Below are 19,287 nucleotides of genomic sequence, written 5' to 3'. Positions count from 1 at the left end.
GGCTGTACGTTTTACCACAATACCTTGAGAACCTAACACAGCCGATTGGCACAGAAAAAGTCGTATTTTTTACGAAATTTGTCCCTGTACTAGCAACATTGTGTATGCTAGGCGTGTAGTTTTTAGAACTTTTCAGCGCGTCTTTATAAAGCCTAGTTTTCATATGTCAGGAAAATCCCAGACGATGGGGGATTTCACTGTTTCCCGACCGTCCCAGACATTCCCGACTAATGAAAACTGAAAATCGTACAGATACCCGATCGTCTCGGATGGTCGCAGACAAATCGGGAAAATCGGGAGTGTTTATATTTTCACGACGCTTTGGCAGCCATCTTGACCTCACCCTTGGTCAATAACGCGTATTTATTTATCTCAATGTGGCAGCCGGCATTTGTGATTGTGGGATATTTACACGAAATAACCCATTTTACAGTTATCTGCTTAGTAGCCTGGCCTTTGAGTGGAAACGAGACTTAAGTTGACTGTTTTGCCGGAGACAAATATCAGTGCTTAACATAATTTTCATACAAGAGAAGAAGCGACCGAAGTTTGTTCCAAAACGAATTCAACTCCAGCCTCGCTTCTGCCCAAGGCTCACAGCAGCGGTCTTCAAATGAATGGTCTGGGACAAACAAGAGTCCATGCTTGAGGCGTTTTGTGCTTCGCGAGATTCTTGTCCACCTTCGTGAATTTCAGAGAGAAAACTAAGGGTCAGACTTTGGAAACTTTTCTTTTGTTTTAGCAAGTTTTGGTTTCGCTCGTTCTCAGAGTCTAGCGGATTCAATAGCAATCATAACAAATCCAGTATAGGTTTACACACACCACATAAATACCTTTTATTACGTGTACATGACAAGCAGTGAGATCAGGAACTAAACAAGCTTGAAAAGTTGGTTTATCATTGCTGCGGTGTCGGGACAACATCGGCACTGTGTTGACACAATGTTGGTGCATGAATTCAAACTTGGTGTTTCCTTCTAATGTTCTTCTTAAGTGGAAACTCTTGGTGTTTCTCTGGGCTTCCTCGTGTTATTTTTCAAATCGATGCTCAGCGCATTTCAAATTATTTCTCCTCCTCTTGTTTAGCGGTTCAGTTCCCTTTCAGTTCCAGTGAAGGCCAGCTTCCTATGTCTTCTTTTCGTAGTTTGATTTCCACTTTTGTTGGAGAAAGCATCACAGAACTTTTCTCCGGGTCAACAAGCTGAAAAAGAAAAGACGTGTAAAATCAAGGCTTGTGTTTACCTGAAAACAAAAACCGTCTCAAAAACTGAGCAAACTGAAGGGAAAATTTGCCCAGAACGAACAAAATTGAGGCGAAATACATGGTAAAATTTCCAAAGCCCTGGTTTTCCAATTGTTTGGAAAACCTGTTAAAAATTTTCCGTCAAATACAACAGTACAACTGTAAAGACTTGTTTCCCGATCTCAAACGGCCCTTTCTTCCTCTTAATGTTCATAAACGAAGTATAAATTTTGAAGTTAGAAAAAGAAGTGACCTAAAGAAGAGTCGAAACCGGGTCGTCAGATAACCAAACGGGAAACTTAACCACTAGACTGACGACGAAATTCCGCAATTTTGTTGGCTAGATATCCAAACCTCCCAACACACAAAAGCTAACCGCAAGCTATCTTAGTTAAATAAGGTTAACCGGAGTGCTATTTAGGCTAACCGGGGAGCAATGTAGGCTAACCTAAGCTTCACTTCATGTAATTTGAAGTAAATGTCCAAGGGCAGTTTGAGATATGGTAACGAGTGGTGACCCGACCGGTACATTCACCCATAATTCTTAGCGTGCGAAAAGTACAGGAACGAATTTCGCAAAATATGTGACTTGCTATTATTATCTTTATTCATCTCCACATAAAACATTCGAAAAAATAGTTTAGTATAGCGGAGAAGGGGCAAAGAATAGTTATAACTAATACTTAGCCCTTAACATACAAGCGTGGTAAAAAAAAAAAACAAAAACAAAAAAAAAAAAAAAACCGGCACTATTCCCTCAGGGAGCATGGCACAAGTGTGATGAAGCAAATACAAAAATAATGTTCTCATCAGTGCAACAAAAACGAGCAATGACAAAAAAATTCCAGGGGAAGGTTTCAGTTCTATTTTATTGCCCACCACACCAACTGGCTTTTCTATACTATAGAAAGCGCTCCAAGATTGTCCCATACATACAGTAAAAAACTTACTCCATGCAGACTAAATTGAAGCTCGAAAACACTCGAACCATCAAACGTCACATGGGCAAATAGCTACAACGAAAACAGTAAGTTAATTAGTATGTGTTACTAAGTTCATTTATAGCTCTTCATTTCAAGCAGCACCAGATAAAAAATCTATGGATAAAGATTTCAGTGGAAAATGACGACTTACTGATGTTCGATTTGCCTCTACAAAGGTTCTTTCAGGATCAGTCAGCTTGGCATAAATAGAAATAACAATGAAATTTCCCATTGCATACCAGTCATACCTTAAAAGAAAACAGGTGCAGTTTAACATAACCTTCAAAAAATTGTCTCAAATTTCCTTCCTGGAGTGTTCTACATGAGGATCTAAAAATTTAACCCTGGAAAACAAATGAAGGGAGGGAGGGAAGGAGGAAGAGGGGGAGGGAGGAATTAAGAAAGAAAGGGAGGGAGGGAGGGAGGAAGGGAGGGAGGAAGGAAGGAAGGAAGGAAGGAAGGAAGGAAGGAAGGAAGGAAGGAAGGAAGGAAGGAAGGAAGGGAGGGAGGGAGGAAGGAAGGAAGGAAGGAAGGAAGGAAGGAAGGAAGGGAGGAAGGAAGGAAGGGAGGAAGGAAGGAAGGAAGGAAGGAAGGAAGGAAGGGAGGGAGGAAGGAAGGAAGGAAGGAAGGAAGGAAGGAAGGAAGGAAGGGAGGGAGGAAGGAAGGAAGGAAGGAAGGAAGGAAGGAAGGAAGGAAGAGAGGGAGGAAGGGAGGAAAGAAGGAAGGAGGGAAGAAAGGGAGGAAGGAAGCACGAAACTAGGGAGAAGGGAAGGAAAGGTAAGGAGGAAGGAGGGAGGAAGGAAGGAAGGAAGGAAGGAAGGAAGGAAGGAAGGGAGGGAGGTAAAAGGTAGGGAAGGGTGAGAGGAAGGTGGGTAGGAAGGAAAGAAGGAAGGGAGAGAGGAATGAATGAATGAACGAACGAACGAACGGACGGACGGACGGACGGACGGACGAACGGATGGATGGATGGATGGATGGATTTATTAACGTTTCAGTAATAATAGCCGCAAGAATATTCCCTCTATTGATTGTGGCATCGGTGCAGGGATAGAAACGAATGTTTGGTTTTATCAATGATAAGGTAATTTGGCGTAAAGACATTTGAGCCTGACGTTTTGAGCACAGGCCCTTCATCAGCAAATCATCTGGATTCGCTCTGGATTCACTGAGGAAAGGCTAACTCGTGAAACGCCAGTACCTAAATCTTTTTACGGCGGCCAAATTACCTTATCAACTCCGTTATAAATCAAACTTGGTTTTACCTGCACAGCACTTTCTTCCCCTTTTCCTGCAAATCGATCAAAATAGAAAGCAGAAAAGCATGAGGATTCACCAACACATGGCAGGTAATAGACCTATTCGGCCAATGCAATGTTGTACCCAATTCAAATCCTTTGGGCATAACATGTTTTGTTCTAAGTATTTCCATATCATTTAAATGTGAATGCTACATTATAATGTTAATGCAATGAACAAAGAATCTTAACCCCAGGGGATCTGAATTGGGTACAACATTGCGTTAGCCGAATAGGTCTATATGACGTAAGATGAAGGAAAAAGATGGCTCACACAGGTAACAATAATAATCATAACTTTATTTGAGTGTTGAAGTATTTTGACTTGCAGTGCCAAATGGGGGCGCTGTAAATCACTGAATGTATAACACTACAACCTGAACCTACATGTAACCTAGCTGTTGAAAATCCCATCTGGTTGGCCTTGCATAGCAGGACTTGTAAACAGGGCTACTACGAAACAAATCCAAGTGGTAGGAATGGGACTTACACCTGGGACCTCCGAATTACAAGCCTGTTATCCCAACCACTAGGTTTCACTTACATGAAGGAACTAGGAATATTACTCCATAGGATGGGACCCTTGATGTGCTAGGCTACAACAACAACAACAGGCTATTATTTTGATATACTGTACTTGTACATGAAGCACCAATTTAGGACAAATAGTTTGGAACAGGGATTTTCACCAGCAAAATCTATCACCACAACAAGCCTTTGAAATTATGGATAATCAGGCAGGTGAGCAAATCACCAATAATTCAGCAAAAATCACCACCAATCACCCAGTGTGCCTAACCCGGCAAAAATTGCCAATCCACGCTGCGGATCAATTTGACCACAAAGAAGACAGAAATAACTCAATTATTCATGTTTGGCTTGAACCTTGCTTTAGTTTTTAGGAAAACGTACCAATTCAGGCCTTAGGGTTAAAAAATAAACAGATTTTTTTTATTTCATACACAATATCTTGGCTGTATCTTAAAACTGAGCCTATAAAAGAAAACTGATCTATAATTATTTACAATTTTGGGGCCAAATCGTCACTTACATCTTTCGCATCTGTTCAATGATATTAATAATTATTATAATTATCTCTTCCTTGCATTGCTTGAGAGAGGGCGTGTGAGCATGCAGGACTTACTTCTTCTGACAATTCCCATCTGTGAGATCCTGAAGTGCATCCTTCTTGTTTTAAGAACTCGTTAAAGTCTGACGTCCTTTTCCGGCAACAAGTCCAGAACTTATACCTTAGAAAGACAAAAACACGACACTACTAATGACCATAGGAAACATTGGACGAGACTACAGCTTCTCTTGTGGGAAATCAAATGGGCTTGAAGAGGATTTGAACCCATGACCTTCGCAATACCAGTGCAAAGCTCTACAGACTAAGTTATCAAACCAACTGGGAGTTGGGCATTATGTGAATTCATAATGTACCAATAGAGGTGAAGAGATTGAAGTGAAATTTATGAAATTCGTACATTTCAACTGAAGATGAAAGAATTCATATATGAAAGAGCATCCATTTACTTTTTTACAATAACTGTCCAAATTCTCGCGCGCTGATTGGCTCGTAGCTATTGTCTATAAGAGTACAGACAATAAAAATGACGTCAGATGTAACGCGCGCGCTTTCTCAACGAAAAAAATAGTCAATTCCGCTCGTACTTTTTCCATGTTATTGTAAAAAACAAATCGACGGCAGTTTTCTATGGTCTATACTCTTATAGACCATAAAATGACGCCATAAAATGTCCAAAACTTGGCAGTGAAACCACTCGCCTGCGGCTCGTGGTTCCACTTGAGTTTTGAACATTTTTTGACGTCATTTTATGGTCTATAAGAGTATAGACCATAGAAAACTGCCGTCGATTTGTTAAGTCAATGCCAGATAATAAACTCTATCTTTTTTTCACTAGGACATAAGCATAAGCATCAACACAAACACCGCTGAAGCAAGTGAGAACACCTGCGACATAAGCATAAGCACAAAAAGAATGAACATGTTCGTTCTTCTTGCACTTATGCTTATGCTACAGTTTTCACTTATGAGAACGGGGACAACATAAGCACAAGAACAATGCAGTCAACCGTTTCGTCCGCCATTCTTGCCTAATATTGAGTAGAGATTCTGTCAAGAAATGGTTTTCTGCGCGTGTGGTTGTACTTATGTTTATGTCGCTAGTGTTCTCACTTGCTTGTCTTTATATGCCTATGCTCGCTTGCATCCTAGTGAAAAGCAGCCTTTACCCTTCGTGGAATACAGGTCCGCCAGAATGATGCCAGCACTTTTCATCATTCGTACTTTCGTTTACATAGGCCTAGAAAAGAATTAAGGAGGAACGTATAGTGTATATAGCGCATACATTTTGAGCTACACTCCTGAACTAAATAAAGAGAACTGTCCATCGTGCTAGAGTTCCAACTCAACGCGATTTTTATATATTTTTCGAATTTTTTTTCCTTGAGGTCAGGATCCCAAAACATAAAAAATAACGTTGGGGTTTTCCTTAAAGGGGAAGTATCACGAAAATTTGATATCATTTCAAAACCCAGAAATGTTTGTCTGAGAACAGAAACAAAAAATAATTGTCTAGTTTTGGTATAAATTATCACCCCAGTGCAATAAAACAGTCGATTAGTGCTTCTGGCCAGAGACAGAGTAGGCCGGTATGGATTGAAACTTGAAAAATATTAGGCTAATGTTTTTCAAGTTTTCGTATTTTTGTTTCCAAAATGCGCTAGAACAGAGTACGTGTTGTTCCTGTCAGGAGTTCACTTGATTTCTCTCCTCTCGCTGTTCTAGAATTATTTTGTAGCAAAGTGAAGGTCTTATTTCACCATTTTTAACAAAAGAGGTCAAAAACCCCATGATACTTCCCCTTTAATTCGATTGCATTCAAAAGTTACAGAAACTTTTTGAGACTGTGAGAAAAACATATGGAGTCTACACAATCCATGGAAATGGCTTTCAAGAAAATAATGTTTATGTTCATTATAATTTTTTCTCGTAACTGGCCAAATTTGACTGAAATCGGGCAAATCGTTTTTGAGTTGTAACTCTTGAAAGTGTCCCCTCCAAGCGAAAATTAAAATTTGAGAAAACAGAACTCATAGTTAGCTTAATGCAGCTTGGTAATGCTTGACTGCAGAAATATGGAAGATTATAAGTTACCATCTTATCATTAACTGACATACTGTATTTCGAAATTAAAAATGTATTGTAACTTTTTTTTCTATGAAACTATAGTAGAGTTATTTAAGTTACATTACTGAAACACTAGCCATCACTCCGAGTCGTTAAAGGCAAATAACATTTCTTATTACAGGTCACCAGAATCGCAATCTTGCCTTTGCAAAAATTAATGCAATCCAGTAGTCGTAAATAACTGTGAAAGCCTCATTTTAACATGAAAAGTCGAGATGCTTTTGTATTTCATGGAATAAATCTGATGTTTGCAAAACAAATGAATAAACATGTTGGATCAACACTGCACGACATCAGTTGCCAAGGAAAGGTGTCATTTTTTATGTTGGCACTTGTGACTGATTTCACAGGAAAATACACTCTTTATAAAGGCACTCAGACCTTATATACATGTAGAGCTAAATTTTGCAAGTTACTGCTGTGATTACATATTGCTGTCTTGACCACGAATTGCAAAAATCTATGGCATCTTTTGCACAATTGACGTAATTGTGACATGCAGTCATTGCAGACAAAATATCTCCTCTATGTTATATTAATATTTTTTTGCTACCAAACTTGGCAGGATTTAAATACATATGATTATGAACAATTTCGGTGCAGTCTGCCACAAGATGTACAATGCTGGTTGCATGACAAGGTCATTAATTTGCTATATCAAAATTTCCAGTTTTTTAAGTTTTTTCTTCTTCTTCTTTTCAAATTCCTACCACAAATGTGTGAGTCCCCATTCAGTGATGAGCAATTACTTTCACTGATATGGCAATAACAATGGCACCCTTATTTAGTAAACATGTTTTAACATTTTAATGTTAAAACATGTTCCTGTTTCTATTAAATAGAAACAGGAACTGTTTACAACCCATATAATCCTCTCCATTCATTTCTGTTTTCACACAAACAGGTGAGTCACCCCCTCCCCTCTCCTCCCATGGAGTTATAAGCTCAAATATTTTACTTTTTTGATCCTTTTAACTTAAAAGTTCTCAAGCCACAGCCTGGCAAAATAAAATATGCATTTTTTCCCAACCTAAGCAGGGAACCTTTTACTGCCCTCCACATTTATGGCACAATATTATTTTCACTATTATTGAGAAAATTTGGGTTGCATTCAGCGAATCAGTTTCACTGGCGAATATGAAAATGCCACATTTTCAACCTACACTGTACAGTAAAAGTATATTTTTTTCTTGACTACATTGAGAGTACAAAGTTTACTAGAAATTGCCAAAGAATGTTTACTTTAAACTACTTCTTTCAATTGGCTACCGCCAGGAGGTGGCTTTATCAAAAGTTGTATCTGGCATAATTTGTTGGTTTTCTTCCAGGTATAGGCTATTCTCTTTCCCTTACAGAGCGAGTAAAAATAATTATTGTTCACCAACAATGTGATATGTTAAGGAGTTAATAAAGGTGGGCTTGACCATAATCAGACTTACTGTACCACAGCCGCTGTTCTTGCACACTGTTCCAGGTTTAACACCATTTGTGTTCTCACCTCCTGGAAAAAAAGAAGCACCTAGTAAAGTACACTGTAGGAGTAGCAACGTACCCAAGGAAATGCAAGGGAGAGAAACCCTGCTTTGGGTTATTACTGTCATATGGTATTTTACAACACAACTTTCAAAATTCCCATGCGCTGATTGGCAGGCAATAAAAATGACATCAGATGTAACGTGTATGCCTTCTCAACAGAAAATAAAGCCACTTCCGCTCATACTTTTTTTTTCATACTTTTTTTCTATGTTAGTGTGGAAAAAAAAAACAACCAAAAAACAAATTAATAGCAGTTTTTTTATGCTCTACTTAAAATGCCCATAAAATGTTCAAAACTTGGCAGTAAAAACCACTTGCCTTTCCACTTGAGTCTTGAACATTTTATGATGTCATGTTATGGTCTATAAGAGTATAGACCATAAAAACTGCTGTCAATTTGTTAATTAAGAGGGTCGTACAGGGGTATTTTCGTGATGCGTGATTAGCTGATTTTATTTCCCGTGAAACGTGAATGTAATAAATTATTCTTCGTAATCCGTGACCTGAAGGTTTTGCGTGACCCGTGAAGAGCTTGAAAACGAAATTTTCATTTCTGTGATCCGTGATTTGCTATTTTTTCTGTTCGTGAACCGTGCAGGAAACCCCCCCTGTACGACCCTCAATTAACGTTACAATCAACACTTTTTCAATATGATATATGAACACATCTAGAGCACCTCACCATCCCAACTAAATTGGTCAACCAAAAAATTGTTTGTGCTCCAAAGTCTCTTTCTACTCATTAGTTTTATTTACATGTACACATATGTACCATCACTTGCAGCAGGTTTATCCTTTTCTTGCTCCTTCCATTTAAGCAAAGCCTTTTTCAAAGATTCTGTCACTGTCCTCTTCAGCCGTGTCTTGGGGAGGTCATCACTATTACAAAAAGAATTTATTTTGAAAATGTCCTTACATGCAAGTAAACGACAATGACAACAACAACAATCTTTATTCGTGCCCAGAAATTATACAGTGTTACATTAATACAAGAAAGAAAAATTACTCAAGAAGAGGGCACAGCCACTTAGAAATAGCAAGCTAACTGAGCTAAGAGGCTGGGCCAAGCGGAAAAAGTTCTATAAGCGTTTCTTAGAAACTAGGAATAAACTAGCTAGCACATGAGGAATTCCAACCTAGTTCCCAGGGTCGCTCCTCTTCACAGCCCTGGGACATGAAGAGGAGAGACCTGGGTACGAGGGTGGAAGAATTCAATGGAATGAGTTAAAAAGTACCTTGGTCTTTCAATGGGTTTTCTGGAGATTGGATTCCTTTTTGGAGGTTCAACTTTTATCACCTTAGACAAGAAATCATCATTTTTGTTTTATGAATAAAATAATGTCAAAACTGATATGGACAAGCTAATAATATTATTATTACAGCCTCAAGTTTTAAATGTGTTTAAAAACAAATGACAAATTTTGGTTAATAAAATTTTCTCAACTGCTCTTTAAACTTACTTCATCAAGACCGAGAGGTTTTTCATCTGTACTTCGTCTTTCTGGTTCAGGGGGTTTAACATTGCTGTGGCACGATGTAGTGCAACCCTACAATGACAACAAAAATCATCCCTTCTAATTGCAAATAAAAAATAATCCTCAAAAGGCCAAAACCATTTCAAAAGTCGAACAAACTCAATGTTATACACAAGACTCTCAGCTCCTGCAGTGTAGAATCATTAATTTTGGTGCCTTTATCTATGCTTACCAGAATGTTGAGGAATTCTGTAAAATCTGTGCTCCTTTTCTTGCAACAAGACCAACCCTAAGGTCAAAACAAAATAAGTTTATCCATTAAATTGTTCATATGTTGTGGTTTACATAATTTGTTTTTGGTTTATAAATCCTCAAAAATATTAATTTTTTATTTAATGTAATCTCTCTTGCACAACTTACAGTGTATTTACTAATGATCAATTGCACACAAAAACAAGAGAAAAATTTCTAAATACATAACCTTAACACTAATATAAAAAGAGATAATACATTACCTATTAAAAACTATTTGTCTGATAAAAATTATGAGCAACAACATCAACAGTGGAAAGCTTGTTTATGAGACATAAATAAGCCTTCAACCTTTGTTGAAATTGATCAACAATGCAGATCGCAGTGAGTTCCACAACTTAGGGCCTGCAATAGCAAAGGGACAGTCACCCAGGGATTGGCTATTTGATTATCACCTATTTTCACTTTTAAATTTCCCAGGCACCACCATTTTGGATTCTATGACGTCATTGCGTTGTCACAGACTATAGTTAGAAAGCAGAAGTTCTTTTGTGTGAAACAAATTAAAGAGCAACCTAATTACATCATGAAATCCAAATGGCCACGAACTGTAAGTACAGTCGAACCTGTATATAACGGCCACCCTCAGGACTTGAGGAACTGGCCGCTTAATACAGGTGGCCGCTTAATACAGGTAAAAATAACAAAGAAAGACAAACATGGGGCTGCCACAGGGTGGCCGCGGCCGCTTAATAGAGGTGGCCGCCTAATACAGGTACCAAATACAGCGTTTGTATGCGCGAAAAATCGGGACTTTAAAAAGTGGCCGCTTAATAGAGGGTGGCCGCTTAATAGAGGGCCGTTATATACAGGTTCGACTGTACTGTTTCTTAACTCAAACTCAACTCAAGCTCATAACTCAATCATTATCCTATCTTGGTCAGCCAATGGTTATTTTTTTGTTTTGACGATGGTCCTTGGCATAGCTAACGATAGTTAATTAGACCTTCAACACGTAACAACAGTAAAATGTTCATTTCAAAGCAACATGGTGTGTAATGGTGCATGTCATTTTTAATTTGCACCATGTCCATACTCATCTCCTGTCTGTAAAAATAAAATTTACTGAGCACACCCCCTGATTGCTTGTACATGTATTTCTGTTAAAATAAAATTTCACTGGCTATAGAGTCCTTAAGCGATGACATCACAAAACTTAATTTATACAATAAGGTGATTTGCTGAGATTTTCTGACAGAGCATGATGAAAAAATGCCCACTTGCCAAAAATTAGCACCTTATTGCAATTTGGGGGTGAGATTTTAGTGCTGTTATGCTGCGATGGCTCCATATAAATCCTTTCAATTTTTCCTCAGTTCTAAACATTTTAATAATATCTCTCCCCCAAATTACAACCTAAGATGCTGATTTTTTGCAAGTAAGCATTTTTTCATTATTCTCTTTTCAAATACCTTATTTTAAGTAAGCATGAAGACCCTTTTACTTTTTTTTTTAAGTAAAGTGTAAAGACCCTTTTACTTTTGCCATTGGTAATCAAGTAAGATATTGTAAAAGGGAAACATTAAGCAACAACAAAGTTTTATGAAACTTCATTCCTTAAATAAGTAGAGGGCTTGTACTGAACCTGTGAACAGAATCTTTAGAAAGGCCATGCTTATAAAGGCATTAGTTTTTTATTCCCCTTTCGTTCATACATGTAAAAGTAGGATGGTTGGTCGAACAAAAAAAGGTCATAGCCAGCCATGGGATGACACTTTTCAAGTTGATTCCTATGTATTTTTTCCGAGTATGCCTGTGTCATTTACTGATTAATACATCATTCTCATTCATTCATTCACCAGGCTTAACATATTCCATCATATCATTTCCATTGCGCATATGCCACACATTGACATTCAAATCCTACTAGTATGCAGGATGTTTGTCCCATCCACCTAGTTTAATGGCCTAAGCTCCCACGAGTCTCCTGTAGCTCAGTGGTAGAGCATCCCAACCAGTAATCGGAAGGTCTTCGGTTCGACTCCTGATAGGAGCACTTAGGTTTTCTTCAGAGTATGCCTGTGTCATTTACTGGTTAATACATCATTCTCATAAATGTTAAGTAGTTTCAAAAATTCAAATATTTGTGATGTCACACTTTCGAATTCTAGTTTTTATAAAGGAATTGAAATGCATTTGAGTTTCTTAACTAATAAAAAAAGCCTTGTCAAGATTTGGGTGACTTGAAGTCCACAGCCTGTGGCTCATGTTTCATGACAGTTTCTCCTTCTCCAAAGCGCTTCCCCGTGGTTCCATAAACTAATAGAACACAGAAAACATCTTCTGTTCCTTGATTCCAACAAGTTACTATATCACCACACCCCTGTATATACCAACATACAAAATGTGCTCACTATAATTTCACCTAACCCAAACGGTAAAAAATTTATTTTCAATACCTGCTATTAAAAACTCACACAATTGTGGTCCCTTATGTAAACATGAATAATATTTAAATTAACAGTTTACCTTGAAAGCATCGTGAAAAACTGGAACACCTGGGTGATGTGAACACTTGTCTGAAAAACCAACAAAATTGCACAGTCAGCTAAAAATTTTAGTCACTTACAGCACAACAGTTACTGTCTGTTCAGAGCTGTTATTATTATTATCATGGAAACACCACAGACAATAATATTAACCTTTCAATCCATTCCTGATAGCAAAGGGTTATTCATTTATTCACAGTAAACTCATGAGGAAGAATTTAAGGTGAAAACACTTAAGGACGGTGCCTACTATTGTTACTGCGCATACGTTCTGCGCATCGCGAGATACTTGGTTTTCCTATAGGTGGTGCCTACTAATACAGGAATATTTTTGCGCGGTTTAAAACTATACCGAGAAAGCAGAACTTACCAAATGCTTTTGGTATCTCAAAAGAAATTTGGGGGTAACCATGCATTTTTCAGAGATAATTAGGCTTCAAATTATTTAGGAAAAAATCCCATACATTGCTTTATATTTTGGCGTTTTTTAGAGATACTAATGTTTAATTATCTCTGAAAAATGCGTGGTTACCCCTAATTTTGTTTTATGATTCCAATAGGCCTTGCTAAGATCTGCTTTTTCCGCATAGTAATAAACCGCGCAAAAATAGTTCGGTATTAATAGGCACCGTCCTTAATAAGGAAAAATAAGTTTGTACACTGTATATTAAAAGTCCCACTATTTTCACTATATATCTTGACATGATTGTCATGTCAGAATCTGAAAAGTAGTTATTAATTTTATGCGGTTTTTTTATTGTACAACATGTCAAACCTGTACTCAAACCCCCCAGGACAGTGCATCTCAGTAGCTTCATTTGAATGGTTGTGCTTTAGGATTTCATGTACAGACTAAAAAGTTCAAGCCAACTCATACACTGCAATAAGCAGGAAATTAATGCTTAAAAGCTAGCTTTCATTTTAACGGTTGTTAGGATTTGATCAAAGGACTCAAAAGCAAACACCATTATGTATAGTACAATAACAGTACTACAGTGTACAAGAAATCATGGCTTCGCTTGCTTTCATTTGGTTGGTTATACTTGAGGATTTAACCAGTGCATAATGAAAATTTTCATTTTCTTCAGCACACTAAGCAGCACATGGAAAATTACTTTCATTTGGACAGTGCAATTTGAGGATTTCAACTTAAAACTTACTTACTTAAAAGCTTGGACACCTTTTTGTGGTCTCAAGAAGGTGTCCAATCATGAAATTGTTGGATGCAATATTAAGCTAACTAAAGGTTATAATTATTTTTATATAGTTTTTAGGGTTTTCTAATAGATATAGGTCATTTAAGATATGAAATGATTTATATGTAAATTTTATACGCATATTCTAATTTTCAAGGGTACACTTTAATTGGACTCTCACTCTGTTGTGTGTCCCTTGCCACTGTATTATCTTTTCTTGGTTAGTGATAGCTTTCATAAATAAATAAATAAATAAATAAATAAATAAATAAACAAATATTTTCATTTAGAGTGGTGCCTCCTGTTGCTGCTGCACATATGTCCTGTGCATCTTGGTATTGTCCAAGAACCTCTAATTTCTAATTTCTAATTTCTTTGCTTACTAATTCAAATTTATTTGTGCACAGTTGTTGGCTATGTGAGAAAAGCAGATCCATGTAAGGGCTATTTTAATCCACAATGAAAACTGAGGGTTATAAAACACAAATTTTTTCAGAGATAATTATCTATGAAAATGTGTGGTTGTTGCTTAACCCATAAGCACTGACACCCAGGCTGTATTCTATGTAGGTTCCACCAAAAGAACTTGGGCATAGGTTTCCAAATCACTTGGCGTACTGCCATACAATTGTGGTCTTTGGGGTAGTGCGAAGTAAGACGGAGGTAGTACCTGGCCTAAGATTGCCTAGGATTTTGAAAACTTCAACCATTCAAATGAACTGTTGTTATCCCAAAATATCCAGGATTTCTCTCCCAGGGTAGGATTTAGAGTCTACTAGGCGGTTGGCAGCCACTTGGTGTAGAACCTCGAAACTTGCTGGGTATCTTCAGAGTGGGACATACACGGAAATACGCACCCTGGCCTAACACTGAGTGTTCAATGTCAAATTTCCCCTTACAATATCAATACTTATTCAATCCCTGAGGCCATGAGAATTACGGATATGATCACTCAAGGTGAATTTTCTTGATATTTTACTAACTTCTCCACAGCACTTTTATAAGAAAAGTATCGGGACAAGATAGGAGAAATAAAAAAAGAATTGCTCTTTGAAATTAGGAGTTAAAGGGGTTAATTATCTCTAAAAGTTGTGGTTGCCCACAATTTTCATTTTGGATTCAAAAAAGTGCTTGCTAAGATCTGCTTTCCCCCCATAGTCATGAGCCTCGCAAAAATACTTCCGTCGGTAATAGGAGGCACTGTTCTTAAATCACAGGTTGGGAGAATTAACATTTCACTGCCAGGTAGACTGGATGGAAACTGCTATCAATCACTTCCAGATAAACGCTAGAGGAAGAAAAACGCCTTTACTTTATGGAAAAAAATTGAAGATCAAATCAACCAAGATCACGTCAACCACAACGAGATACTGCGGTCCATAAATGCCAAAATTATTTTCCATTTTAGATCACACGGTCGCACTTGCATGGAATGCGAAAGCTACGTGAGCTTAAATCAGCTTTGCAGGTTGATGACCATTCGGATAGCAGACAAAGCCTTAGTGAAATAGCAAAGCTGATTCTGCCTAAAGCAAGTGAACTCGACTCAAGCCAAGAACAAGTAAAAGGTAACCTACTTTAATGCGAGATGTCCACCGATCACATTATTACCTTCTCCGTTCTCTTCTTCCTTGTATTTCTTACCACATCCTCTATTATAACAGGTAAGCAACTGATCCGTGGACATTTCAACCAAAATACCAAAAACTCACACCAAAATTTGACAGAATTTACGTTCGTCTTGCGAACTTGATAAAAATGATAAAAACCGTACGTGGTACCGCTGACCGGAGACGATCGGAGTTACCAATCTCGTACCCGGCGTTTCAGGCCGTTTTGGCGCTGGTGATCCACCAGAAAAGCGCTAACGGCGGGAAACAACAAAGAGTATAACACGGATACAAGGTAAGGCAGTTTTATTCACAAAACATTAAATTTTAGGTATTTAAATCAAACCCGTAAAGTTCCAATACAAACCTTTGAAAATCGAATCTTTGTAACACAACACCGCTCGAAGGCAAGAGTCACGTTCGCGTACGTGTCATTTAAGCCCCATTTACACTACAGAAATTTTTTGGCACGGCTCGGATAAAAATGGCACGCGTACCCAAAAAAAAGGTTCGGCTCGGGTAAATTTTGCAGTGTAAATGATTTTGCCGTACCAAATTTTATCCCTGCCGACCCAAAATTTCACCCGTGCTCGGCCCTTCTGAAAAGGTAGTCCGAGCACGGGTGAAATTGGTACGCGTTCCCAAAAACTCGGCCCGGCTCGGACGAAATGTGTAGTGTAAACGATTGACCGTGCCAAACCAATTTTTTCCTGACGGGCCTTCGTAACTGTGGTCAGCACCATCTGTTGGAGCATGTGTAGTAATTCCATTCAACATGGCGGAATCGGCGCCCCCTGCAACAAGCAAGTCACCAAGAAAATCTCACGGTCACTCTAAGAAAGGAAATGAAGTAAAGGAATACACTCCTTGTCCCTGAATACTGTTTCTAACAACTCAAATCAGTGACCATTACGTGTTAACATCCAAAATCGTTGCTCGATAGGACAGTTACAAGGCAGCATTGCTGCTATGACAATGAACATATTGGCATCTTCACGCCTCTTCTATTATTCTGGAAAGATGAACAGGAAGAGACTAATTTTCGACGTCCCTGCGACAAGATGTGTGGCCTTTTTAGAAGTAGACACTCCAAATACTTCTCACCCGCCATGTTTGAATGAAAGAAACCATTGGCCGCATGCGCCCTAAGGAATAATCGCGTACGCTACCCAAGATGTTGAGCCTTTTAACCGTACCAAAACATTTTCTCACGCCGCTTAGCACGGCAGAAAAAAAGACGTGTAAACAGGGCATCAGTGCTATAGTTTTTGGTACGTGTACCATTTTTATCCGAGCCGTGCCAAAAATTTCCTGTAGTGTAAATGGGGCTTTATTCCTTCAGGAGCCATAATCTGATAATCAGGGATGGAGACCGCAAGCGTGGGGTCCACGCGTCCCCATGTGTTGTACCAAAAAAAAATCTATTTTTAGAAAACATTGCGCCACACTTCACGTCATTAACCCGCGCGGATACACACAAATTTGAGTGGGACTACTACCTTATCTGGAAAATGGAAGAGAAAGTTCAGTTCAGTTTCGACAAAATTACATAGTTTTTAAATACTTAGAATGTAAAAAGTAACATTTTATTACTCCGTACACATTTAAGTTCCTCCGCTTTCCCTAAAAACTAAAGCATTGGGACAACTCCAGAAATAAATTCCCCTGGCTAAGCAAAAAACATAAAAACCTCACAGTGCAAATATAAAAATATACCCCGCAATGCTGATATGTATACTTAAATTTTATTTGAGAATTTAGTTTCAACCATTTATCTCAAATTGCTGGTAAGTCCTTGAGGAGACGAGTTATTAAAGGTCATCGTCTCAAGCGTTTTCTACGCGCTCACTGGCATGAATATTCGGCGCTTCCCTGGCCAAATTGACTGTCATTTTACGCCAGTTTAATAATGGTTTACGTAATAAGCCGGGCATAGTTTAGCGTATAAAAATGTTTTAATGCCGAGTGCCTGTAAAACTCTGAAAACTGGTAATGGTTAAACAAGTCAGGGATTACCGGGCGAAAGGTACAAAGAATTCAGTTTTGATATTGGCAGAAATTACATAGTCAAGCTAAAAGCTGCCGAATTGAGCAGATTTCTTTCACAGATCAGTGCCAAATTTTTCAACATTGGTCCGGAAAGTAAATTTCTCGATTACTTATTTTCCGGCGCCGAAAAACTTACAGTGTTTCTTGTGACGGCTGATATCTTACTGCTTTCAAAAAGTATTAATACACATTGAGATTAATATAATGTTCATTTGTTTTCTTTGGTCATCGAAAAGACCGTAAAGGTCAGTAAAGCTGTAGTGTAACACACGTTTTAATCTGTTTTCAAACTCTTTCTTTTTTTCAAGTTCGCAGACTGATAAATTTCCCCAACATCAAACTGGCAACTTTTAGATCAAAATCAGGGGTGTCTACAAACCGAAGACCGAAGACCGAAGACCGAAGACCCAAAACCGAAGACCGAAGACCGAAATGGGGTCTTCGTTTTGTAGTTTGAAGCGGGCAAAACTACAAAACGAAGACCCCATTGATTTCAATGTTTTCTTGTTAAATAAAGCGTTTTAGCGAGGGTCTTCGTTTTGTAGTCTTCGGTCTTCGGTCTTCGGTTTTGGGTCTTCGGTCTTCGGTCTTCGGTCTTCGGTCTTCGGTCTTTGGTCTTCGGTCTTCGGTTTGTAGACACCCTCAAAATAAGCTAATAATTCGCAAAATAGGCCTTATCACGGTTTTCGACGCCATTTTGACGAATAGGCAAACAGGTGGAAAATAACAGTGTTTGTACGGAAATCCGATGTCAAATAATTTTCATAAAACATCGCTTCTGAAAAATTCATGAATTGAAAACTTTTGGCACTAGGAAAAGGATTTTAAGAAAAAACTTGGAGGGATGTAGCTGTGCCAGAGAGCGTCCAGTCGTGTTTTGAACTTTCCATACATTTCCCTGTATTTTTTCCCGCGAGCTATTTTTAGAGCAGTTCACGGCTGGTTCGCTATACAGACAAATGTATGGAAAGTTCAAAACACGACTTGACGCTTTCTGGCACAGCTACATCCCTCAATTTTTTTTTCTCAAAATACTTTTCCTAGTGCCAAAGTTTCCAATTCATGAATTTTTCAGAAGCGATTTTTTATGAAAATTATTTGACATCGGATTTCCATACAAACACTGTTATTTCAAGCCTGTTTGCCTACTCGTCAAAATGGCGTCGAAAACCGTGATAAGGCCTATGCCTCCAGCAGAACTTAAGAACCGAAAAGGGTGAAACAAAACTACTAGTAGACAAACGACAAGTTTTCATGCATGTCCGCGGGAGTGAAAACAAACTTTAAGTTAAAATGACAGAAGAAATTTTTTTACCTTATTTTGATTACGTATCTTGACTAAAACCCAGAAACCAATCCAAATGTTTCAACTCGGTGTCGGTCACAGTCAAATTCGTCCTCCACTGTTTTATATACCGGCATCAGTAATAGGCTTTGTTTATAGCCAAGAACCCGACTGCGGTTTTTACGAATGTGAGAAGGTATGATATAAAGAGTAGTAAGAGGGGCCACCTCACCAGGTAACCAATCACAGAGCAGGAAATATGATATTTCCTGCTCTGTGATTGGTTACCTGGTGAGGTGGCCCCTCTTACTAAAGCTGGTATAATTTTTTAGCATATCTTCTTTTTCCTGGTTAGAAAGTCCATCCATGTAGCCGGTTGTTGTATTGCTTCTAATCTTCCTTTGCATAGCCACGGAACTTGATTTCAAGCAGCAGAAAGCTCTTTTTCCAGTTCAACATAGTGAGCAAGAAAACAGTGAAAGCTGACAGAGCTTAATATGGAGGTTGCGAAAACCGCGTAACAACTTTGTAGCATCATTTATCAAGTTTCAAGTTTCAAGTTTATTCAAGAATGTTTAACATAAAATTCAAAGACAACAC

The 19,287-nt window shown here is 38.3% G+C and overlaps 1 protein-coding gene across 1 annotated transcript; it reads right to left on the bottom strand.

Annotated features, from left to right (window-relative positions):
- Positions 1–807: 807 nt before the first annotated feature.
- LOC146483660 (cysteine and histidine-rich domain-containing protein 1-like) lies at positions 808–15,506 on the bottom strand. The gene is made up of 13 exons (XM_085105823.1): positions 15,355–15,506; positions 12,528–12,577; positions 9,979–10,035; positions 9,732–9,818; positions 9,507–9,568; positions 9,044–9,150; positions 8,175–8,236; positions 5,778–5,848; positions 4,666–4,771; positions 3,489–3,514; positions 2,378–2,474; positions 2,194–2,256; positions 808–1,201 (listed from the first exon to the last, which is right to left on the bottom strand). Exons 1-13 carry the CDS (start codon positions 15,428–15,430, stop codon positions 1,091–1,093), a joined length of 975 nt encoding a protein of 324 aa, XP_084961949.1. The 5' UTR covers positions 15,431–15,506; the 3' UTR covers positions 808–1,090.
- Between the last annotated feature and the right edge of the window lie 3,781 nt (positions 15,507–19,287).

Source organism: Pavona decussata, unplaced genomic scaffold (assembly GCF_977016875.1).
Source record: "Pavona decussata unplaced genomic scaffold, jaPavDecu1.1 SCAFFOLD_38, whole genome shotgun sequence".
Taxonomy (NCBI): Eukaryota; Metazoa; Cnidaria; class Anthozoa; order Scleractinia; family Agariciidae; genus Pavona; species Pavona decussata.
The sequence above is the reverse complement of the archived record's forward strand: the minus strand, read 5'-3'. Positions and strand labels throughout refer to the sequence as shown.

Excerpts from the sequence above, each read along its gene's own strand:
- LOC146483660 (XM_085105823.1), bottom strand. The coding sequence starts at position 15,430 with ATGTCCACGGATCAGTTGCTTACCTGTTATAATAGAGGATGTGGTAAG. Across the intron at positions 12,578-15,354 it reads GGAAGAAGAGAACGGAGAAG|ACAAGTGTTCACATCACCCA; the intron begins GTAATAATGTGA and ends TTGGTTTTTCAG. Across the intron at positions 3,515-4,665 it reads GATGGGAATTGTCAGAAGAA|GAAAAGGGGAAGAAAGTGCT; the intron begins GTAAGTCCTGCA and ends ATCGATTTGCAG.